The sequence below is a fragment of the Eucalyptus grandis genome, chromosome 11 (assembly GCF_016545825.1).
Source record: "Eucalyptus grandis isolate ANBG69807.140 chromosome 11, ASM1654582v1, whole genome shotgun sequence".
NCBI lineage: Eukaryota > Viridiplantae > Streptophyta > Magnoliopsida > Myrtales > Myrtaceae > Eucalyptus > Eucalyptus grandis.
This window is the reverse complement of record NC_052622.1, coordinates 9,293,368-9,317,218: the sequence shown is the minus strand read 5'-3', so window position 1 is coordinate 9,317,218 and position 23,851 is coordinate 9,293,368. Positions and strand designations below refer to the sequence as shown.

Below are 23,851 nucleotides of genomic sequence, written 5' to 3'. Positions count from 1 at the left end.
ACCTAGATGGCGCGGTGATCGAGCCACCCCTCAGCGACGATCGTGCCTCCTCCCGGCGACGGTCGTCGATGACTGCCTGCCCTTTGCCGGCTACCTCTCACGGAGAAAAAGAAGAAGACGATGAATAGTGAGGGCAAAACCAAAAAAATAAAAAAACCAATGAGAATAATTTGGGAAGAAATTTTTTTATTTTACTCCCTCAACTCAGCATGCCGAGAAGGCTGGCATTTTCTAAATGGGGTTTGAAATTTTTTTGCCAAACACCCCTACATTGGCCCAAGGATCTTTAGGGGTTCAAAGTGACTTCTCAAGGCCACTCCCAAACGCACCTTGAGAAAAGTAGGAAAATTTTTTCGCCTTTGGATCTCAATCCGGAGCCCGAAATATTTAAAGTTTGTTGTTTATTAGGGGTTTGAAATTATTTTATCGTCCTTTTGTTTCATAAAATCCACTATCGTTTTCCTAAAGTCGAAAACAAGCGAGTGTAAAAAGAGTTGTCTTGTTTTATAGATAATAAAAAGAAATGAAAATATTAATGGAGGACAGAAGTAAGAGAGTGACGACTTTGAATGCGGATGATTTTATTTTCATTTTTATATCCATTCCTTAACTCGTGTTTGAAACGCAAAATAGTAAAATAATATAAAGAGATAATCTTACATTGGATAAAATTAATGTCAAGTTAGTGGGGGCCTATCTAATAAAGTATTAGTTGGTAATTAGATTGATTGCAAATAATGAATGCGACGACAAGATAATGGTTTGCTATTCGGCGTGACACAAAAGAAATCTAAAACTTGAATAAGATAGTGTGCAATCTTGGAAAAATTATCCAAAAAGTCATAAACTTATTGTATTTTTTTAATTTAATCATAAATTTTGTTTGTTAGCCAATTCAGTCCAAAACATTTTACAATTATGCTAATGTATCTTGTTCGTTGGCTGGTCGACCATCTGATTGATAATAACGTGGACAATATTTTAATAATATATATATATATATTCTTTTTTAAATTTATTATTATTATTTTTCCTTCTCCTTCCTCCTCCCTCTTTTCTTTGGCCTTAACCATAGGCAAGCATCGGTGGGGTGAGCCGAGGGTGAGCCTCATCCAATGATGGTGAGGCCCCACCTGCTCTAGCTTGGGCAAGCATTGCGAACCATGGGTAGTTTGTGATTTCGTCAAATCTGGCAAGGTCAAGCATCACCACTGGTAAGGGTGAGCCTCACCTAGCCATCGGTAGCCATTGTTAGAGGCCATGCGAGGTTGAGCCTCACCCCTAGCCGACAAGACCCGACTCTTGCCAGATTTGATAAGGGCGAGCTCTGTGTAGCCATTGGCAACCCTTGCCGGAGGCTGTGACCTAATGCAACCTCTAGTGAGGTCTAGCTTCGCCTACAGTTGGCGAAAGCCAACCTAGCTGGTGGACTGGGACGGCTAGGCTTCCCTGAGGCCGCCGAGGCTGGCTGGTTGCTAGTGGTGATCGGTGGAGGAAGGAGAAGGAAGTGAAGGAAAAAAAAAAAGAGAACGAAAAAAAATTCCAAAAAAATAAAATATTATAGAAAAAATTGTCCACATTTTGGTAAAAAAACATATTTGAAAAGTCCTAATATTACCTTTCAATTTTTTTAATTGAAAAAAATGCAACTTTTTTCATATATATTTTGACAATAATTAAAAAATCAAATGGAAAAATTCAAAATGGTCTCTTTCTTAATTAAAAAAAGGAATAGCTTCATTACAATAAATGGGATAACATGTACCCTAAGAAAAGAAATTCATTATCTTTAAAAATTATAAACGGCATTAAATATCTCCCATAGCTTCAATCGAGCCAGAGTGCCATGTAGAATGAACCTTGATACAACACAGGTTCTCAAATATTTATTCTCCGTGTACATGCAAAACCTACATAAAAGTTCAAATGCTCCAGTCATAGATAGAATTGAAGGTCATTGTAGCACACGATCTTTCGACCACAAAGATAATTTGTCTGGCCCTGTTTGACTCCCCATATGAAGTGGAAGATGAATCCTTTGAGTGACCTTTCAGGCCTTCCTCAACAATTAGATTCATGAATTTTGAAAGTGACTGAGGTCTCAATATTTACACCGTCATTAACCTTAGCTAAGTCCATCTGCATCTTCACAACAGTCAACATGGATGATTGAAGCCTTGGTATACCCTTTGCGCAGAGAAGGCCAATCTTCTTGAATAGGCATGCCTCTTTAACCATGATGTTCCCCATCCAGAGATGTGTCCACTAAGCTAATTAGCTCCCCTTTCTCGTGCTGCTTCCATGCCCATAACATAGTGTACATGTGAACCAAGAGACATGCATATTTGCAGCATCACAACTCATCTTCCAAGCCAAGAAGAGCCAGAAAGTCTCCATCTCCAAATCCCAAGCCCCTCTATCTACAGAACCCCCATTAAACATGAAGAACCTATTTGAAAGTTACAAATGGGACTTTCGCTGATTCACTAGTTAATTTGCGCGAACCTCTCCCAAATTCACAATGTTCAGCACAAATGAATCAGTGCCGAAATGCGTAAGTCAGCAATCAATGACTCATAATGAGAACAACTCAAGCTAAGCATGGCAAGCATAATTGGGCAAAACGTCAGCCCAAATACTTCCAATCAAAGAGATTACCAATTAAAGCACTAAAAGAAGCACCACAACAATGGAATCCGCAAGTTCTCAGCTTCTGCAAAAGTGAAGGTATAAATCGAGCGAAGTTCTCAGCAACTTAGACAACAACCGCGGGCGATTAAAAAATCACACGATGACCATATCGCGATTAGATTGAAATCGAACGCGAACGCATGGGATGCATGATTAGATTGAACAAAAGCGAATGCGAACGTGAACGGACAGGACGCACCACAAAGACGAAGATTGAGAACGATTGAAAAAGTTACAGTATGCACCTACAATTCCTGGAGATGGAGATCGAAGTGCCAGACGGAAAATTACTGCAAAGGGCAAGCAAATTGACGAGGATTGAGAACGATTGAGAACGATTGAGAACAGATCAGAACTGCAAACGGTTCGACTTCCACGTCTCTCCATCTACACTCTCTCTCACCTCGCGATCGAACAAGTTCTCGCCGTCATCTCGCCGTCGTCTCGCGGTACATCACCATCGTCTCGCAGCCGTCCATTGCCGTCTTCTTGCCGTCTTCAAGGGATCTCTCTCTGCGAGCACGGCGCGAGCGCTGGTCTTCAAGGGACCCTGCAGCTTCGTTCGATTTCTGTTGGGAATCTGAGCCTCTGCCGCCGCTGCCGCCGCCGCCGCCTCGGGCCGGACACAGAGCTTCTCGGTGCTAGGGAGAGAGGGGTTTCAAATTTCAATTGACGCAGGATCGCGGTCTGCTTGGTTTGATGGTGAACATAGTAATTATATCTTTTCGACTGGCTACACTTCTTCTTGGTTCTAAATGCTTGCTGCTTGGTTACTGACTGAAGAATCGCAATAGTTCTGGTTTAGATGAATCAGATACTATGTATGTTATGAAGCTGCTTCCCTAGCTGTCTTCGTAGTATAATTTTGTTTAGTGAATATCACTAACGTCCATAATTTTCTGAAACGAGAAGAAAACTATGAAACTCCATCTTCATGGCTTGATTTATCCTGGTTCTGCCATGCTCCCGGAGTATCAAAAGTATTTCAACGTTGGATTCGGTTCTCTATCTAGTATAAAACCTAGCATAAATTTGATGGCAGTGTTTGAGTTCTCTCTCTTTCAAATTTCAGCAGAGGGGTTCAAAGCATGCTGAACAAAGACATGAATCGAAAAAATTGCATATCTCCAGCCAGAAAAGGTTCAATTTGAAGGGATTTTGCGAATCGAGCTTACCAAGTCGCCGTAAGTCTCTTTCACCTCCCTACAGATTAAAGAAAACGGTAGCGTTGTCCTTATTCTTCTGGTTCTTCGCGTTTGATGTGGCTTCTCTTTCCATTGATATGCATCAGTTTTTTCCCAATGTAGATCTTGTGAAATCTTTTTGCGGTTGCTTTGACGTTATTTGCATTAATAAAGTGTTTGGGATATGCACTGGCTTTACCAACCGCAAAAAAAATTTCACGAAGTAGATATCGTGAAAAAGATTTTACTAAATGCAAAATCGAAGATTCATGAGCATTGAGCAAGATGGAAGGAATTTTTTCTTTTTTTTTTTTTAAAGTTAGAGCAATTGAAGAAGGCTAACCCAAATTACTTTAATTTTTATGCAAATTACATATCCAAATTGGGCTGACGTGGGAATTTATCTCCAAAACACATTCTCTTAGATCTAAAATGTGGAGAAAAATTGATGTGAAAATGCCTCATCACTAAGGGCAATTTTTGGTGGGATATTAAAAAGGCAAATATAAGATTCAAGTAAGAGTTGGTTTTTTTATGAGACAAAATAAATTAGGATAGAATTGAGAGACTAAAGCTAAACTTAAGGGTATTACGCCCTATAAGTTAAGGTATAAGTTTCTAGGAAAGTCTATTACTACAACCTCGTTAGGTGCGATAACCCAAAATCGCCCTAATTCATTTTTGGCAAACTAATAAAGACTTCTTCAGATTGATGATAGACTAAATCTTGTGATGTTGGATTTGCAAATCAAGTCTTGGACCACTTACAGTGGCAGTCTCATCATTTTGCATTTGCCATACCAACTTGCATTGGGTTTTTAAATTCCCGAGGAAAATACTTTTCTTAAAAAAATCGATTGTATCACTTAAAAAAAAAAATTTACGAAATAAAAAAAATTTTCATCACATACGAAAATATTTAGATATAAATTATTATTGGTAAATGGCAAGCGATGTGATATTTATTTTTCAAAGAAATGTTTCAAATCATTCATTTTTTTTTTTACGAAATAAGCAGAGTCTCGATATCTATACTTATGGCGATGCCTTCTACACTATTTTCCTCTTGGGATTATCCAAAATTAGCTTCCATATTTTTTGGTCGAAATTAACTTCTAATTTACCAATAGCAAGCATGTCCATGAAATGAAAATAGACCCTAATAAAAGTTCAATCATCACGTCAATTTGGAGGGAAGGAGCGCGGAAAACAGCTAAGGCTTTAACTCCAACGACCCGTGCAGCCGCCAAAACCCTTCACGCCACCTGAACCAGACAGCAGTCGGGGTTTAAGAAACTCAGAAGAAGACACTGCGGCACTCGTTTGATCTCGCCGAATCAAGCAGCAGCAGCAGCAGAAGAAGAAGAAGAAGAAGAAGAAGAAGAAGGAAATGGTGCACAAAGCGTGGAGGATAATTCCCAGGCCTTTGATGGAGACGGTCCTCAACAACCATGCTCAGCACCACCGCGTCCCTCAGCCCCTCATCCTCCACGGCCCTAGAGGCGTCGGCAAGACCACCCTCATCCTCGAAAGTAATTGGTCTTCCTCCTCATCCTCTTATCTCTCTCTGGACTTTCGTCGAACAGTAGGCGGGCAAAAGTCGGTTTTTTTGGACATGGGCAGTGCGATATTTGCAAATTGGTTGTTGGGTCTTTCTTTAGCGTACGCTGTGATCGGGAATAGGATGACGAAAAATGGGATTGATTTGTGTTTGGTTAATGCTTCATGGTTTTCTCTCTTTTGCCAGGACTCCTCGGCGAGTGGAATAAAGGTGTTCACGTCACTGGATACGTGGACTTGGCTCAATCGATCAAGGATCACCACCCGCAGCACAATGGCTCGTTCCCGTGGTATTCTTGGTCGAATTGCGATCTGCCCAATCTAGCGACTCTCCAGAATCAGCTCGAACAATGCCTCGAATCCATGGTGGAAAAGGGTGTCAAGCTCGGTACCATAACTTCTCAGCAGATATTCACGACTATGAAAAAATGGCATGGCCTGAACACAGCGCTTCGACGGATTCTTGAGAGCAATCATGCTTCGAAGACTGTGGTTTCGGAAAAGGTTACTGGTTCTGCATTGTGGAGTCGGGCAGTTTTCACGCTGTCTACTCAATGCAATGCCAAAGAGATTGATGGTATTTTGGGATTGAAGGAGAAGGGAAGGAGTTTGTCGGTCGAGGAGGCTTCTTATTTGCGAGAGGCCATTGTTGCATTGAAGCTAGCCAAGGAGGTCATTAAGCTTCAGCATGGGTGGAGGAGTAAGGCAATTGCACATCTGAATCAGACTGGTGCGTTTTCAAGGTCTCTAGCACATTCCTGTACTGATTGGCCGTGTTTACTGTTGGAACTGCTGTCACAAGCTGCTGAACTAGATCATTTTCAGGTATGTGTGGAGAATATGGAGTTTATTTATTTCTTGCCTTCACATCCTCTGACAGTTTATGTGTCATGGTATAAAACAATAACATTGTCTACTTAGTTTGGCTATGCATGTAATTTAACTTTTGATTGGCGCTGTGCTCTAACAATTTGCTTCCATTAAATTTGGCAGCCCAAGTTGGTGATCAACAACATAGATGTGCTAAGACATGCTATCTTGACTGATGATTCATCAGTTAGTGCATCAATGTACCATGACAGTTTGATATGGAGAATAATTGCTTTAGGTGCAAATGAGAGATGCCTACCAGTTATACTCATCACTTCTGATAGGTAATTGGTTCCTCTGTGACTGGTGTTCACAAATTCGTCTGCCTATGTAGATAATGAAATGATATGTAACTTACATATTTTTCATTTTACTTGTTTGGAATAGATTGTGTACAATGCAAGTCAAAATGATATTTGTAATAAGTTTCCTGTCGCTTGACATTAAGATTTTCAATTTGATTTTCTCCTGGTTGAGCATCCTCATTTACATGGTTGACTACCAGTACTGTAATTGCTTGTAAAACAATTAGAAGTTTTTCACAACAAGCAACCCTAGAAGTTACGAATTGCATAGGACACATGGATACATGGCAGATTTGTCCTTGTGTAATCCTTCCTGCTAATGCTTAGGATTTTCTAAATGTAATTCCTGATATGCAATACAGTTAATAAAAAAGAAACAGATTAGTTTTGGCAATTTGAGTATACATTCTTCAGATTCCTGTACCTGCCAGTGGATCAGTTAATTCATTGAACTCTACATTGATTAAGACGGGTGCTGATCATCCTTGTCATAAGATCGTTTTGATTCTATTCCGTTTGACTCTATTTTAAGATTTATTTACTTTTCAATTTGTTTATATATCTTTATTCTGACTTGAAACGTGATGCCTCAGCTACTACTCCTACAGAGCTTTCATGGATTTTGGGTTTCCGGACATATTCATCTCCCGTGAGGTACTCAATGTTAAACATTACCGTGTGACTAGATGTGAATGACTTGGTATGAGTTCGAGTTCAAATGAAAGACGTGCTTGCTGAAGCATGAAATAGTAGCATTGCTTTATGAAAGTTCACTTCACACAACCCACAGTTGGCAAAAGTTTCCTGTCATGAGTCCTTAAAAGAAATTGAGTTTTTTTGTAAAATCCTTTTAGTAATGAAGATATCTGACTTAGAGCCTAGTTTACTCAATCTAATTTCTCTGAAAGTGTTCTACATATTAATCCTTTTTCCAGCTGTTAAGAATTAGACTTACCACTAGTTGATAAATACTGCACAAAGTGGTTCAAGAGCTCACACTTTTCCATATAGGGCAGTCAGTACATTATAATCTCTTAACTATGAGTGATTCAACTTTGTTTTGTTTCTACTATTTGTAGACCTTTGGCTGGACTCCACAAGAAGCTAAAATGCATATGGTGGCAAATTTCTTCAGCAATTCAGAGGTGAGAAGATCTGATGACTATATGGGTAACGTAGTTCATAGATAACTTTTACTGTGATGGATAATGACTCTAGAGATCAAAATGAAAATAGCAGTTTTGGACATTAGTCAGTCACTAATTAATTCACATCACTACGTTTTGTTCTAACATGCATAATTCGGTAGCATCGTCATAATTTTTTATGACATGGTCTACCATTTTAACAGTTTTTTTTGTGATGAATGTAGTGGTTGGTGATTTCTGAGGTGCTTGGGTCAAATCCTCGCCACCTCTTCGAGCTCTACACACTCAAACAAAGCAATTTCTATAATAGGTATGTTTTTTTCCTAGAAGAGCACAAGTGTAATCTTTGATGCTCCTGCTGTTGTTCACTTTAGAAGAGTATGTGCGATGGTCTTTCCAATAGCTGTATATGTTATTTTATGCTGTAAGCATATCTAGTTCAAAAATCCCTGCAATATCTCTTAGTTGTTGGAATTTGTTCTTTGACATGTCTGCATCATTTTTCTTTTTGCTCATCCTCAAACTTAAGCTATGTGCCCCTTTGTGCTACTTTTCTTGGTTCTTGTGAAGAAGGCACATGTTTGAAACTCCTCTCATTTAGGGCAATCGTTTCTAGTGGTTCTAGAAGCCATCAACCTTTCTGCATCCAGCAGTTAATTTTATGGGTTAGATCTACCTGCTTCTACGAAGGTTGTCATATCCTACTCTTCCATGGGCTGAAACATTGATATTTGCTTTTGTACTAGCTGTTTGCTCCTGCCTGATTTCTCTTCAATGAACCTTTACTTCCTGGTTCTCTGTCTTTGCTAAATCAAAGATATCTTCAATCAGTTCACCTATCAAAAGTGCAAGGAATTGTATGATTATCAATTTATAAGAGGGATGTCCAAGTTATTTATTCACTTCCAGTTCCATGACATGAAAATTTTATTTCATGCTGAATATATATATCCATAAGTGGTCATGGCTAATTGTTTTAGGCAATCCTTGATTGTCTTTTGATGAAAGATTGCACTGGTGGAAACTGGTAATGCATCGGTTTTTTCCTTACGATAAGCTGAGATGTTAAAAACTTGGAGAACTAAAACATGTTAAATGATATTGAGAAAGGAGTTTTTAGACTGTACAACCTCTTAAGTTGTTCATAATCACGTGGTCAGCTTGGAATTAATTACCAGATACTTTTAAATGCATGTGCTGGTTATCCTGCTCAACAAGTTCTTGTACCTTCCATTAGATGACTTCTCTGTCAGCGTGCATAGATCAGAGGTCAGAAATCACCAGTCACCTTATTCTAAAGTGGCTACCTTGCCGACTGATCATGATCTGGCAAAAGAGCTTTATAACTACTTAAATTAGAATTCTTGCATGATTTGTAAATTTACAACACCATATAAAGCTATCTAGCAGCAGCTCATGTTTCCGTATAGAAAAGATATTGTGGAAGCATATCATGAAATGTAGTTTCATGTTTGTGCTTTTGATAATTGAACAGTGCTGTATCTTTCTATATTGCCATCGCATAATGGTTTGTACCTTCTACAACAACACAGGGTTATAAGTGACAAGAATAGCACATTTGAAGACATTGTGGATGCATATTTAGCACACTTGCAGGTAACTTCCAAATTAGCTGCGTGTTTGCTTCTCTTTTCAATGAATATTTGCATTTTCCCCTGGTGGAAATTTGTTAGCTACTTAGCACCATTGAATCATTGTAGAAAATTGAAGTTCTCTGATTATTCTTACTGAAGACATAGTAGCTGTTAGTCAATTGTTTGTTGAATGTCAGACATCTTACAGATTTTTCAAAATTTTTCCAGTCCCAGTGGGGCCTCCATTGTCCTTTCACACACTTGTATATGCTTGCAACAAGCAATCGTATTGCAAATGGTGAAGATGGTAAAATTAGCCAGCTGACTACATAGGCTGAGTGCTTCTGTTAAGTTGCTGCATCCTTATTGTTTGTACAGGAGAAAGTTTGTGCATTGCATGGGTACATAAGTATTTAATGTGTGCAAACGCTATTATTTGTCTTCTGCTTGCCTGAGTATCAGTCTCCAATTAATTGGTTTACTGTTGGCAAATACAAACTTAATCAATCTGAATTAATCAGCTCCATGGAGGGGGTGTATGCTTTGATAAAATGATCAACTGATTCCTCTAGAGAGGCCACTTGTTGCCTATCATCCATGCTATGTTTTTGAGATAAATAGTTACATTTCAGGTTTGCAACCAGCAATGAGATATAGATGTGAGTTTTTGTTTTTGTTGTTACCATATATGTTTGTTCTTCAGTAGGGACTATCCAGTAGTCAATATTCACAAAATGTCTCAAGCTTCCTCATTCTGAACAGACTGTGGTGCCACATTAAATGGTCTCTCAATTTTGTTCAGCACAAGTACCTTCCTGTGCTATCAAAGAACTTGTTGAGCATCTTCATCTATGTGATTTGGTGAGGTATCATGTGCATTCTAGGATCTATGCATTTTACCACCAATGATGGCAAATTGTATCAAATAGTTTTGCTTTATAGTTTATCCGGGTTGTCTTTACTTAATTGAGTGTATTAGAAAAGTTATGTAAACTAGAGGTATCATTAAGTATATGAGTGGTATCGCCTCTACCAGTTCAAGCTGCCTATTTTCTGGTATACTTTATGACCGAGCACTTTATCCTGTATTTCTTGTTAGATTACCACGGTGAATCCTGCAATGGATAAGGCTTTGAAGATACTTCAGAAGTTTGCTGCTGATGTGCGATGTGGACAAATTCCAAAAGACAGACTCCGTTTTGGTGCTCCTTGGAGGCATCCTCCATCTGATGACAACCCTACACTGAGCTTGGAATGGGCAAAGCTTCAGCTTTTGGACTTTGTTCAATCCCTTGATAATGCGGAATTTGGGGTACTCTTTTGTTCTGCACTTGGAACAGTATCTTTTTTTCTTGTTTTCATGCATCTTCTTGCAATTATTTTTGAATAACGACATCACTATGTAGGTTCTGCCATTGATGTATGAGCAAATTGAATCACATCTACTGCAAGCTTTTCTAGTTTGCCTGTCAGTTTTTTCATTTTTGCAAATGAAAATTGCTTCGCATTGGCTGTACAGGTCAATTACTTTGCTGATTGTAGCCTCGAGATCTTTGACGATCCATCTGCTGTAGCATTAATTGAGGTAGTTGGATTCTGCTTTCTTTACCAAAGATATCCATATTCAAGCGCACAGCAATTTTCTTGAAATGACTAACAAAATATTTGATTTTTTGACTTTCCCAAATTTCATACCACTGGATAGCAAGTTATTGATGCTTCTTTTGGAATATTTCTTGTCTGCACGCTTGCTTTAGAATCAAAGATATCTCCAATACTTTCTTTGGCTTTGTATCTTTCTTTAATCTCCTGTCAAGTATGGAAGGTAAAAGGCCTTTTCTTTTTCACTCTTTTTTGATCTTTTTGTAGGTTGGTTTGCTCTATACACAAAGGGATCCTTCTTTCATTCGCCCTGTGTCACGAGGTATTCAGAGGTGTCTTGTGAGATGGTATGTGATGTATTTTCTTACATAAGACTACTAAAGAAGATGAAACTGTTGTGAGTTATGCATGCTCATTTTGAGTCACAGGCTTGTGCAGGAGCGAATGCAGTTGAGCTTCCATAGCTCACTCAAGTACCTGTGGCAGCGAGTTTTCCGTGGTCGTAGTTATCGCCATTTGATGTTACAAGAAGGCTATAAGTGACTCCAATGTAAGTGTCCATCCTTTCCATGTCATGTTTATGAAGTTAATTTGCACCAGAATATCTTGAAATTTAGCGGGCTGTTTTCCTCTTGGACTGTCATGCAAACTGAGGGAGCACTAGTGAAATATAGTCAGTGCGGCATAATATTGTAGTGATGCTTTCGCAGTTGTTGTACATGCTTGCAAAGTCAACCTGGTTAATTTACAATTGTCCAGATAAAGTCTTGGGGAACCTGTGGAAGCTGGGCTAAAAGAAGAGTTTATTCTTGATATTTTACTTTGCTTTTGTGAGATTGTGGTTTGAACCAGTAATGAGGCGACCCCATTTTTGGGCAGAAGCAATTTATATGATGGTTGATTTTGCCTAATGAAGTCATTGGCTTACTTCTTTGTAAAACTTCTCAGGAATATATTGCTGGTTCATCCTTCTGTGCCTCAGCATTCTCTTTGACAGTTGCAAAGAAATAAGGTACTTGCTACTAATCTACGATTATACAACACATAATAACGTTGATAACTCTATTTTGAATTTAACTACTTTCACAAGAGTTGCTGGATTGCGGTCTAAAATTTTGGTTTGGTTGCTGAAATTTGATCTGTATGCTTCATTATATGCAGGGAAACAGAACAGCATGCTGAGAATGATTCTTTTGCTACTGGCACATTGGTAAGAGTTCCTTCTTATCCAGAATAACTGTGTCAGAATTTCGGTTGTGAATGTACTCATGCTTAGTCAAAGTATTATTTTTCATCAGTAAATAAAGATATCAGCACTTCCAAGCAGAACTAGGTTCATCTGATGGGAGCTGATTCCTCCATTTCTAAGTCCATTTATGTTATTAGCTTCATGTGGTATGAAGACAGCAGTGACGTCTGTCTCTCTTCATGTAGATTGTGTCAAAGCGAGCCCTTGATTTGAGGTGCCTGCAAACAGAGGACCCTCCATTAACCTGTGTACACATGATTCCTTTTAGATCGAGTGTTTCTAGTTGGCAATGAAAATGGGTCTCTCCATCTGTGCCTGACGAAGGATCCCCTCATATTAACTTGGGAGACTGTGCCCACTGACGGCGACTAAGAATAAGAGAGTAGACAACTTGTAGCTGCATAAGTATTTCAATACAGCATTGATATTAGTATGATTAGCATGTCTACTGAGAATCGGAAAGTAAGTAGTCATTTGCAGAGAGCCAATGTCTTTTGCCATCATGGTTAGGTATCCAATCTACCTATCCAGCTTTTTGCAAATTGACATAGTTGATGTTTGTACATTATACTATTCTTTTCAATTCCAGTTATGACAGTTTGATGGTAAAGAGAATGTGTTTCTGCGTATCTCCACCAGATGGATTCTATACCATTGAGCCCGCTCACCCTTGCTACATGGCCATCCATGTCTCGGCTTCCTTAATTTCCCTGTTTTCTCCGCTTTAGGGGCTGTCAGATCGGGTGTCTCGGCATCACTCAATCACGATTCTTTTATCAGTCGGTCTGTAGAAGATGAAGTACTCATGTGCTTTTTACTTTTTGCCAAAAGTGCTCATCTGCTGATGTGTTCCCCTCTTCATGGCGCAGTTTAAATTATACAACTACATAAAGCTCTGAACTACAACTATTTTTCTATGACATTTTATCTTTCTTGAAAAAAGGAAACACTTACCAAAAAAAAAAAAAAAAAAAAAAACTACGAGTGTAAAAGTGTGCTAATCTCTTTATTGACTATCCCCCCATCCCCAGATGAGTCCAAAAATGGCCTGAACGAAAATCCAGATACAACATATATGCGCGTGTACGTTTGTCACCGTCGCCTCATTTTGTCAAGTTCAACACCGGGTCGCAGCTAATTACGGGGTAATCAGAGGGCCGGATTTCATGGCTTTTTTGCTTGAATCACGTCTTGACTTTTTATCCCAAGCGAGCCCACCCACGCAGGACGCATCATTCGATCGACAACCATAGTTCCAAGCCCGACAGTAGCTCTGGGGTTTAAGAGGAAAATCGATTACATCGACTGGTTGCCATGCACGTTTCGGGCCAAGCCAAGCCGTTTGATCTGCCTAGATTCTATCAGCGTGCATGCCGCAATTTCTCTTCTTGGAATAAGAAGAAAAGTTGAAATGATGTTTTAACCTCCATCTGCTCCACTGATGATGATGAGTCGAGGGTCGGAAAAAAAAAGGGGGGTGTTGTGCTTACTACAAATGGCTCTTCGCTCAAGGGCATAGGCCCCGAATCGCCATGATTAAACACGCGTCGTTCTCGATCTCTGTCGTTACCTTTTCCTCGTGGCTGGTGCATCGGTCAATCTCTTCTCAGTTTCCACTGCCTTAGACAACTTATAGCTTTGCACAAATCTTTCAGAAAGCTCGCCCTCCCGTGACGCACTCCGAAAGCTACGCCGTTTCGCCTCCCCAGGAGCTCGATCCCATGCAAGCACAAGGGGTCGTGATCCGGCTCTAGTCGAGTAAGTAAGCTCCTGCCTCTTGCATCGACTTTCTCGTGCTCAGTACAGACGCTTCCTGCATTTTGGGTCCTTTCGTTTTCGTCTTCTGAACGTTCTCATCCCACGTTCCAACTCGTTCGTGCTCGGGCGGCAAAGCATGAGCACGCATTTTGATTCGTACGTCCGTTTCGTTGAATAAAAGAAAACACCCTTCATTCGCTTGTCCTCTCTCTCTCTCTCTCTTCTCGAGTTCGCAAGCCGACGAACAAAAGGAAAAAAAAAAAACTTATTCCTTTACGAAGAAAACCGTAAGAGACCCGCACTGATGCGACGTAGCAGCATGGGTTTACGCTCGAGATTTCGCCATATCATTCGCCCCGTAAACATGCCGTTAACGCTGTCACTCCAACTTTGCAGGGCCTGGCGTGGGAAAACCAGAGCGTTCGCTTTCTCGGAAGAAATTGTAGAGAGAGAGAGAGATGGAAGGCGGGAATGGGAGCAGGATGTGGAAGACGCTGAAGCAACGGCTGGGAATCAAGCGCATGGGCTGCTGCGGCGCCGCCACGTGGACCCCACCGCCCCGCACCATCCTCACCATCATCACCGAGCCGTCGTCGCCCGAAATGACGGACGACCCGGATGGAGGGCGCGGCCGCGATCGTCACGCCGCCGCCATGCACCCGAGCGACGTCCCGGCGGCGCGCGACGACGAGGAGCGCGCGCTGCTGCAAGCCCCGGCGCTCTCGGGCATGAACCTGGCGGCGGCGCTCGAGGCGGAGCGCAACCTGGGGAGGGGGCGGGGGCCCGGGCCCGTGAAGACGCTGATGAGGCTGATCGAGGAGACGGACGGGGTGGACCTGAAGCAGGGGCGGAGGAGGGACAAGGGGGCGGCGAGGAAGAGGAACGGAGGCGGCGGCGGCGGCGGGGGCGGGGGCGGCGGCGGCGGCGCGGGGTGCGATTGGGTGTGCTGCGTGTGCATGGAGAGGAGCAAGGGCGCGGCCTTCATCCCGTGCGGCCACACGTTCTGCAGGGTGTGCTCGCGGGAGCTGTGGGTCAATCGCGGGTGCTGCCCCATTTGCAACCGTTCCATTCTTGAGATTCTTGACCTATTTTGAGGAATTCTTACTTCAGAAAGGTTCCCAATTTTTTGCTTGCAAAACATGCAGTCATGCACATAGATGGGAGTCCTCTTGGGTAAGAAAGGACTGTGAATTTTTCTGGTGGTTGGAAGGAGTTTTTTTCCTACCCCAAACCTGAGAAAAATTTTGTTGAATGGTTGCCGGGTATGTCGCGTTAGCAATTGATATGATATGTGTTAGATCATTTTATGAAATGATGCATGTTATACCATGTGAAATTCATCTCTCCATTAGTTGATTTTATAGTTTCTAATAACTTAAAACATTGTTCTAACCCAATGAAGGCTTTTGTCGATTATAGAGATGGGAAGCATCTCGAAATAACTCAGGCAATGGGTTCGAGCAAAACATCGACAAAATAGCCACTACAACCTCTTAGAAATTTTTTTTTCATGAAATTAATGAAGCACTCAATTTTTGAATTTATGCATCTCGTTCAACATATCGAAGTATAGGTCACCAAATTTGATGAATTTCATATTAAAACTAGTGGGACATAACATATTAATGATGCATTGGCATTAGGGAGATTGTCAGAATAATCTTGTGATTAGAGGTGATAATTGGGTGGTAAATGAAGGCCATCCCCTTCAAATTGGCTTGAAAGACAAAGTCTCTTTCTGGATAATCGATCAGGGCCAACTTGAAGTCCAATCAATTTTACCTAGAAGTTTGATATTATGAATAAGCCCACAAAAGGAATTTTAGCCTAGATACCCCACTCTACCCGTCCAAACTCATTCATTGATCGGGTTCACTTATGCCATTAATCCAGGAACCAACCAACTCTTTGGTATTGGCTTCCATGTTAATTAGATTACGAACATGAACGACATAAATCAAGTGAGGACTCATGGTCCGTTAACTAGCCCAAGGTGAGATTACGAAAGAGTTGTATGGGCCTGGAAGCGTATTGGTCAATTGCTAAGCCCATGATGTTCTAAGGATGCATGAATAATTTCATCAATCCCTCTTTATCATTACATGTCATTTGAGCAATTTTACTGATGGATAATTTTTGTCTCAGAGCTATTGACTTGTGTTGTAACAATGTACTGGCATTGGCTGTTCATGAAATTTCCATGTTGTGGCCAATTATACATCGATGTTGTGAGAATAGAAAATTTATTTTAGTTGGGTTGAAACATATTAAGTCGTGTCAGTTTCATTTTCCCCTTGTTGAATCTTACAGTGTTGTCCTCCAATTGGTCCGAGAATTGACACTTCCTAAGGTGGTCGCTCTCCATTTCTGAGTTAAGTCAAGATGCCTGAGCCTGTCATCAAACATTGGCGCTCATTTTCCATGGACTCGCTTCCAACACAATCATCTTCAAGGAAAACATGCAGTCATGCACATTGCACATATATGGAAGTCCTCTTGGGTAAGAAAGGATCGAATTTTTTGGTGGGTGGACGAAATTTCTTTCCTAACCCAAACTTCAGGGAAAAATTGTCGAATGATCGTTATGTGTATCGTGTTAGCAATTGACATGATATGTGTTAGATTATTTGTGAAATGTTGCATGTTATAGTAGGTGGAATTTGATCCATCCTTTGGTTGGTTTTGTAGTATGTGATAACTTAAAACATCGTCCTAATGCAATAAAGGCTTCTATTGATTATAAAGATGGGGGAGCACCACGAACAATCAACAATGGGTTTGAGCAAAACATTAATAAAAGGGCCACTACAATCTCTTAATCAGAAAAAACAAAAAACAAAAAACTTCATGAAATTAATGAAACACCCAATTTTTTAATGTATGCATCTCGTTTAACAAATCAGAGTATAAGTCCTCAAATTTGGTGAATTTCACGTTAAAACTTGACAGAACATGACATATTAGTGATGCATTTACATTAGGGTGATTGTTAGAATAATCTTGTGAGGTGATAATTGGGTAGGCCCCTAATAAAAAAAAGAAAGAAAGAAAAGAAAAGAAAATCAGCTTGAAAGACGAAATGTGCAATATCAAACGAGGAAAATCCTTTCTGTCTGATTTCGGCCAATTTTACCTAGAAGTTTGATGTCATGAACGATACCCCTTATGCCATAGTTCTAGAAACCGATCAGCTCTTTGGTATTGACTTTCATATTAATTAGATCAGACAAGAATGACATAGATCAAGTGATGACTCATGGACCCTTGATTGGCCCAAAGTGAGACCAAATAGGAGTTTTATGGGCTTGGGAGTATATTGGGTCAATTGCCAAGCCCATGATGTTCTAAGGATGTTTCAATAATTCCACCACCTATCTCTCTTTATCATCATGTCATTCGAGCAGTTTTACTATTAAAATGGATGATAATATTCCCCTTACAGTTGTCAACTTGTGTCGTAGCATCACGATCGCATTGGTTATTTGTAAAAATTTCCATATCATGACAAAAAATATTGATCTCACGAGAATAAAAAATTTATTCAAAATAAGTTGAAACGTGTCAAGTTGTGTCAGTTTTCTTCATTCTTGTTAAATCTTGCAGCATTGTCCTTTAGCTGGCCCGAGAATCGATGCTTCCTAAGCATGTCGCTTTCCAATTCCGAGTTAAGCCAAGATGCCCAAGCCCATCACCAAATGTTGGTGCTCATTTTCCGCCGACTTGCTTCCTCACACAATCTCTAAAACGTGCTGGTAATTTAGCTGCTTGGAAGGGATCTCAACAGCATCGTGGACCGTCAAAATCATTCTGTCAATTCCTCATAAGACCAAAACAAAATGGTGAAAAACGGGGACAAAATCAAAATGAACGTGCTCCAAAATTCCGTCTCCATCTTGGATTAACTAGGATGTGAACGCAAATTGAATTCTCGGATTTGATCAAACGGGTAAACTCAAAGACAAATTGGCCAATGGGTAAATCAAAGACAAATTGGCCACATTGGTACGTACAATTGAATCAACCGTGATGGATGGGCTCATTGACTTAAAACTTATAATCGCTATCTATCAAAAGTCTCTTTTGTTTGTTGGTATAAATCAATTAGTCATGTCAATTCGCTCTCACTCTTGAGAAAATTCCACCGTTGAATTGTAAGTCTTGATTGGCTCTTCCCATATTGCTTTGGTAATACTCATTTCCAAGAAGATGGCCCATAAATATGTTCTTTCCTAGAATTTGCTGGTACATATTTTCCTAAAAAATGTCGGCTTCCAATTTTTCATCAAGAGGCAAGAAGAAAGATCTCACATGGGTAGAAAGGATGAGAAGAACAATCAAAGATCCTAATGCTCGAATATGTGATTAAGCAAGCTTGTTCGATGGGGACTTGGGTTTCGTCTTTAGACGGTCAAATTGGGAGACGTAAATTTATCTATAAAGGCCTTAAAAATAAGTTATGTAAAGAAAAATAATGTTACAATTGGCTATGTCAAGTAAGGTATATCTTTATTTATAATTTCACTCGAATTTCAATTTCGAGAGATTTTAAGGAGGATAAAGATTTTGAGAAATACACATATTGTTACTATATATGAGAAGAACTTAGGTCGGAACACATGAGGATATCTCATGCTCATGATGTTCACTTCCGTGATGTGTCGTCTGTCTTGATTTGCCAATCCTAATTGCATAGATCAAGAGAAAGATCAAACTTTGCGGTGCTTGCTCATCGCATCACGGCCCCCACCATTGAACTCTAATTTGTCTGGAGAAACCTGTCAAATCCCATGCTGACTAGACTTCGATAGGGCCCCCCACCTTCGCTGTTCCGTTCTTTGTAGAAGACTCCCAAGCTCGGGGTTTGACTGGAATCTTTTCAATAATTTCTGGTAGGAAACCACAAGGGATAAGACCGGCCCCATGAACCGTAAACGACCCTCCATAGAAATATTACTCGTCAAATTGCGAGACCAATACCTCTCCCTCACAGTCAAACTTCTTCTACAGTACTATTAAATCATCAACTGGCGTCCTAAAAGAAATTAGTTTCCACGTGGATGCAGCCAACATGAGTCGTAGCGATCTTTTATGTAGCATTTACACCAATCGATTTAGCAATGGATTGACTTTTTGTAATTTCATTGTCTTTCGTCAATCTACACATTATGAAGTATTTACAATTATTCTTTTAGTATTTTTATTCTTTTGGAGCAATCAAGAGCTAGTGGAAGCCAAAAAATCTTTTCTCTCTATCCTCTTCTTCAACCTTCAGCTATGGGGGAGGATTTGAGCTAGTCTCACCCTCACGTCCCTCTTTTTGTTGATTCTGCTTGCATTTGTTCTTTTCTTGCTTTTTCTTCTCTTTCGATTTAGATTTGGGAGCTCCCTTCTCTGAGTCTAATTCTCCATTTGAGAGTTTGAATTCTCCTAATCTCTAATTCTAGATCTGGTTGTTATCCTTTCCCAAACTAAATTTGGAAGTTTAATAAATATACTTTTGAGGATTTGATACCCACTTGCTCTACTCATGTACAAGTTTTTTGCCTTCAGCTTCGTATCTTTGAATCACAAAGATTTGCTTCTCCACATGTTAAATTTGCGTTTGTTCAACCTATTTTAGTTGTCTCCATATGGTGATGATGTAAAGAAAGCCAAATCTAAGTATGCATCACACATCATAGTTATTGGATAAGGAATTATCGGCGTATGCCCATCACTGACAAATGCATGAGGTCCAGTGATCGACCGTCGATTACTTTGCTTGACAGATCTATTCTTGTGGAACAAGTGTGTGCTTAACTTTATTAATGCTCCATTGATTCTTCTTCTTATATATATATTGGTTTTGCTGTTTAGTATTTTTGCTTTGTTTTGATTTGTACTTACTTTTTATGTATTCTTTCGAGCAAAGTATATAATTTTCTTTCGATTTAATAAAAAAAAAAATCAGGAGCATGTCACTCTTAGCAAATTGAGGTCAATGACAAGGAAATGTCTACTTTACGCCCGCAAATGATTCGACCGCTTGTTGCCAAGAGAAATTGCTCAATGACAAGGAAATGTCTACTTTACGCCTGCAAATGATTCGACCGCTTGTTGCCAAGAGAAATTTCCTAGCAATTTAATGTAGAGCCTCCTTGAATTTTGTCTCTATGCATGTTTGCATCGTCAGCTCATCACAATGAACAGGAATGGTCCTAATTAGAGGCGTGATTAATGAAGTTGAGCCTTGAATACATGAGACGAGCTTGTGGTGAACAGCTAAGCAAGCTTTGAAATCCACTTTGATTAATTCGAAAAATCAGAATTGACATCCTCCCCATTCTGCTGAAGAAATACCTTTGAATGGAGACATGACTCAAGACGATAGAATTGCAAACCGCCTAAAAAAAAATTCAGATGTTACAAATGGAAATCTTGAGAAAAAAATTAAGAGCAGCTGATGCTACAGAAACAAGGTTGCTTACGTCATAGATTGTCCAGTTACCTAGGAGCTTACAGTGTGAAATTTTGCCCTCATCCTAAATCCCAGTAACATGCATGTGATGCAAAAGTTAGATCTTGTCTAGAATAGACCTAGTTGATTTGATAAGGGAAATCCTGGAAATTTAGTCATATATGCCATAATGCCAAATTTCTCTTTTTTGGGTTGTAGAAAAGTTTGACATACATGTATAGAGTTTATGAATACCTTATAACTTAAATAGACTTAACAGGTTAGTCTAAATTTAGGGGTTGAGGTCAATCAGCATTGCGTATAACCTAAGTTATATTTAGCATGTTGACTACAAATGTTGCATGCACTCTATGCTTACAAGGACCGGCTTAGAAAGTTGGTTTGCTAAGCAACGTGTCTAAGTAGGTTTATATTGCGCGGACCATATTAAAAACTAGTAGTAGTTTAATATATCACTAGTTTAGCTCTTTCTCGATACACATGAATATTTTCAATTAATACACAAGCTCTGTTTGTTTTGCGGAAAATAACTTTCAAGAAAATAGTTTTTCAATTTTTCGATGTTCATTTCACGAAAAATAAATTGGTTGAGGAAAATATTTTCCATTAACATAAAAAAGTCTTCTAATGGAAAGGAAAATGTTTTTCCCCTTCTTCCTCACTCACTCTCTTTATCTCATATCCCCATCAGCCCCCATGTATACTAGTAAAGCTATTTTTTTTTAATTGTTAGAAATTACCTCCATAAAAATTTGTTTTGTCGAACACAAAATCTAGTTCTTTTCTACGTTGTTGATCAAATTTTTGAATAAATTTTTAACTAGATGAAATTTAATAAAAGTAAGACATTGCATAAAGTAATGACTTCTTTTTTAAACAGCCAATGAAGCATCATTACGTTGGATTGACTGTTCATGAAAAAAAATATGAATATATCTCATCGTGAACAATATGTTTAGACTAATGAAATTAATAAAAAGTTCACTGAGAAGATGAGCTTTTGATAAAAAAGAAATGAAAGATAGATAAGCTATTATAAGATCAATGATGAAAAAGAGGCTGTCGAGTTTTATGCTTTATCAAAAAATGTCTTTTTAACCTTACTATTAGTTAGATAATTTATACTAAGTATATACAACGTTACAGGAATATCCAAGAATGCATCTTTCTTTAATACACTAAAAACAAAATATTTGAAATGCATAATAAAGGTAAATATCCTAAAAAAAAAGGAAAAATTGAAAAAAAAATACAGAAAAAAGGAGTGGACCATCATTTTAAACTGCAATTGAAAGATTAAAGAGAGTGTTATCTTTTTAGTGTAAATGGGGGTGATCATGGTTATTTAGGGGGTGGGAATAATGTCTTGCTAGTTTGCCATAGCAACTCTTTAAGCATAGACACTCATGTGATTTCTCAAATATCAGGAAATGCCGTTTAGGGAAAAAAAGATGCTTAGAGTGTTTTTGTTTTGAAGAAAATTTCGTGATAATAGAAAAAGGGGACAAGTACAACAGTAGGCCATAAATTTCATATGGTGCTCATTTGATGGTCATTACTTTTTTTCTCTACTCACTTAAGTATCACATCATAGTAAAATCAATTATTTGAGTGCCATTTCCCGCAAATTGTCCAACAATATTTTGCATTGATTTTTTTTTTTGTGGCGTTGGTCGTAAAGGCCTCGCCCTCAGCCAATGGGGCTGTGAAGGCCTTGGGTGAGGCCGTTGCTAGTTGCAGGTGAGGCTATGATGGCATCGCCTAAGGCCAGGGCGGCCTCGCCTAAGGCAACCTTGCTAGTTGTAGGTGAGGCAGGTTGTGAGGGCCTTTGTGCCTCCGCCTAAGGCTAGTGAGGCCGCGATGGCCCAACAATAGATTTTCCAATGAGATAAATTACTGATGACATTTAAGTAATTGATTTTTAAAATTTGTATCGCTTAAGTGAGTGAAAAAATTACAAAAATCTATCTACGTTGATGTCGGTAGTGTCATGTAGGACGAGTGGTGTCTACAAGGAAATCGCCGAAATCGCTGATGATACTTAAATGATCGATTTTTCAAATTTATGATACTAAACTGAGCGCAAAAAAAGAAAAAGAAAAGGTTATGGACTTAATTGATCACCATACAAAAGTGGTGTCACTTATTGTACTTGTCCTTGGAAAATGCATTTCAAGAAATCATGTTTTCTCCTTTTTTAGGTTAGGAAATTCTTTTTTTAACTTTAAACGTGCATATTTTCTTTTAATGTAGATGGTTTTCTGTTCACTGATATTTTCAATAAATTAAACGAGTGAAAATAAAAAAAAAGCCTAGTTTGTAGAAATTTTTTCACTCAAATAAACACACCCTTATTTAGACTCTAAATCAATAAAGATTTCAATTTAAGCAAAATCATGGTATAAAGACGACCGACATCAAAATCCTTATTTTAAGTGTGCGAAAACAACAAAGCACCTTTATGAAAAGAAGAGAAGAAAGGAAAAGAAAGCGCGTTTCATCATTATCCAGCCCTTTCCGACGCAGCCCCACCTCCCTCCCTCTCTCACCGTTCCATTGCCGACATTCTCTCTCTAGTTCTTTTCAATATTTTCCCCTAATAATAATCATCTTGAATATTTCGGAATTTTTTAATTTCGCTACTCGTTACTCATGTAGAATTACGTGAAACTTAGTTATGTCAATTCCGAAATACTCTTGCTTTATACATCTCGAGATATGTCGGAATAATGACAAGATCCGATATCATTCGAATGTCCAAAAAATTCAGCTTGGGGATTGCCGACTTTAATTGAATATGGAAAGATGAAACGTGTCCGTCATTATGCATGTGATTCATAATGCTAAAATCTGTAAGAGAGGCTAACCGGACTCTGCCGAGCACCATTGCCAAATGGAGGAGTTCTTACACAACCCAAATTTGCTTGCCTTGACGTACATAAAGAGGCATCCTCCCACGTGAAGCACGATTGCTTCGAGGATAGCACGTAACAATGCACTTCGATTCTAGCTTTTTGCCAAATAAGCGGGTTCGGATCAAATCACTGACGACCAAACTCTCCAAAAATAGAGGAGAGGATGTCGGTAGTGGTTGGTGGGGCTTATGGAAAATGACCAAAGAAGTTGGAAGATGACTTAAAACTGCCATTTGCGGTCCATCTTTTCCACTGCTTTTCTACTCGTGCGCCGTAAATTTAGCAAAAATAATATTCCCACTATGAGCTCTTTGGAGTCCCACTACATAGGCCAACACGATTAATCCTTTTTTTTTTCCCTAGGGTTTTACCTAAAGAAGCCTGGCTTTCAAACAAACCCATATCATTTGCCCTCTTCGTAATTGGGATACCCCTATTATATCATAAATAACTTATGATAATTTCGCACTGGTATTGTTTTCTTATGACGTATGCTCCGCCATGTTTTGGAGGATGT

The 23,851-nt window shown here is 39.3% G+C and overlaps 2 protein-coding genes across 6 annotated transcripts; both read left to right on the top strand.

Moving 5' to 3' along the window:
- Window positions 1–2,761: 2,761 nt before the first annotated feature.
- Window positions 2,762–12,833, top strand: LOC104424723. 4 transcript variants are annotated; one of them, XM_039304038.1, is made up of 16 exons: window positions 2,762–3,393; window positions 3,764–3,875; window positions 5,074–5,407; window positions 5,623–6,260; window positions 6,429–6,589; window positions 7,204–7,264; window positions 7,690–7,755; window positions 7,983–8,068; window positions 9,312–9,375; window positions 10,453–10,665; window positions 10,873–10,938; window positions 11,223–11,302; window positions 11,394–11,505; window positions 11,904–11,967; window positions 12,117–12,165; window positions 12,390–12,833. In XM_039304038.1, the coding sequence occupies exons 3-13, from the start codon at window positions 5,266–5,268 to the stop codon at window positions 11,407–11,409; spliced, it is 1,593 nt and encodes a 530-aa protein (XP_039159972.1). In that variant the 5' UTR covers window positions 2,762–3,393; window positions 3,764–3,875; window positions 5,074–5,265; the 3' UTR covers window positions 11,410–11,505; window positions 11,904–11,967; window positions 12,117–12,165; window positions 12,390–12,833. The 4 variants fall into 4 exon arrangements, with proteins under 4 accessions (XP_039159972.1, XP_039159971.1, XP_039159969.1 ...); XM_039304037.1 differs by having other exon boundaries at window positions 2,764–3,393; window positions 5,119–5,407; window positions 11,384–11,505; XM_039304035.1 differs by having other exon boundaries at window positions 2,764–3,393; window positions 11,384–11,505.
- Window positions 12,834–13,510: 677 nt separating this feature from the next.
- On the top strand, window positions 13,511–15,298 carry LOC104424722. 2 transcript variants are annotated; one of them, XM_010037213.3, is made up of 2 exons: window positions 13,511–13,966; window positions 14,359–15,298. In XM_010037213.3, exon 2 carries the CDS (start codon window positions 14,421–14,423, stop codon window positions 15,054–15,056), a length of 636 nt encoding a protein of 211 aa, XP_010035515.2. In that variant the 5' UTR covers window positions 13,511–13,966; window positions 14,359–14,420; the 3' UTR covers window positions 15,057–15,298. The 2 variants fall into 2 exon arrangements, with proteins under 2 accessions (XP_010035515.2, XP_010035514.2); XM_010037212.3 differs by having other exon boundaries at window positions 13,513–13,962.
- The last annotated feature ends 8,553 nt before the right edge of the window (window positions 15,299–23,851 follow it).

Bases quoted from the DNA above. Each gene is read 5' to 3' on its own strand.
- LOC104424723 (XM_039304037.1), top strand. From the start codon at position 5,266: ATGGTGCACAAAGCGTGGAGGATAATTCCCAGGCCTTTGATGGAGACG. The intron at 6,590-7,203 runs GTAATTGGTTCC...GTGATGCCTCAG, and splicing joins ATACTCATCACTTCTGATAG to CTACTACTCCTACAGAGCTT. The intron at 7,756-7,982 runs GTGAGAAGATCT...TGATGAATGTAG, and splicing joins ATTTCTTCAGCAATTCAGAG to TGGTTGGTGATTTCTGAGGT.
- LOC104424722 (XM_010037213.3), top strand. From the start codon at position 14,421: ATGGAAGGCGGGAATGGGAGCAGGATGTGGAAGACGCTGAAGCAACGG.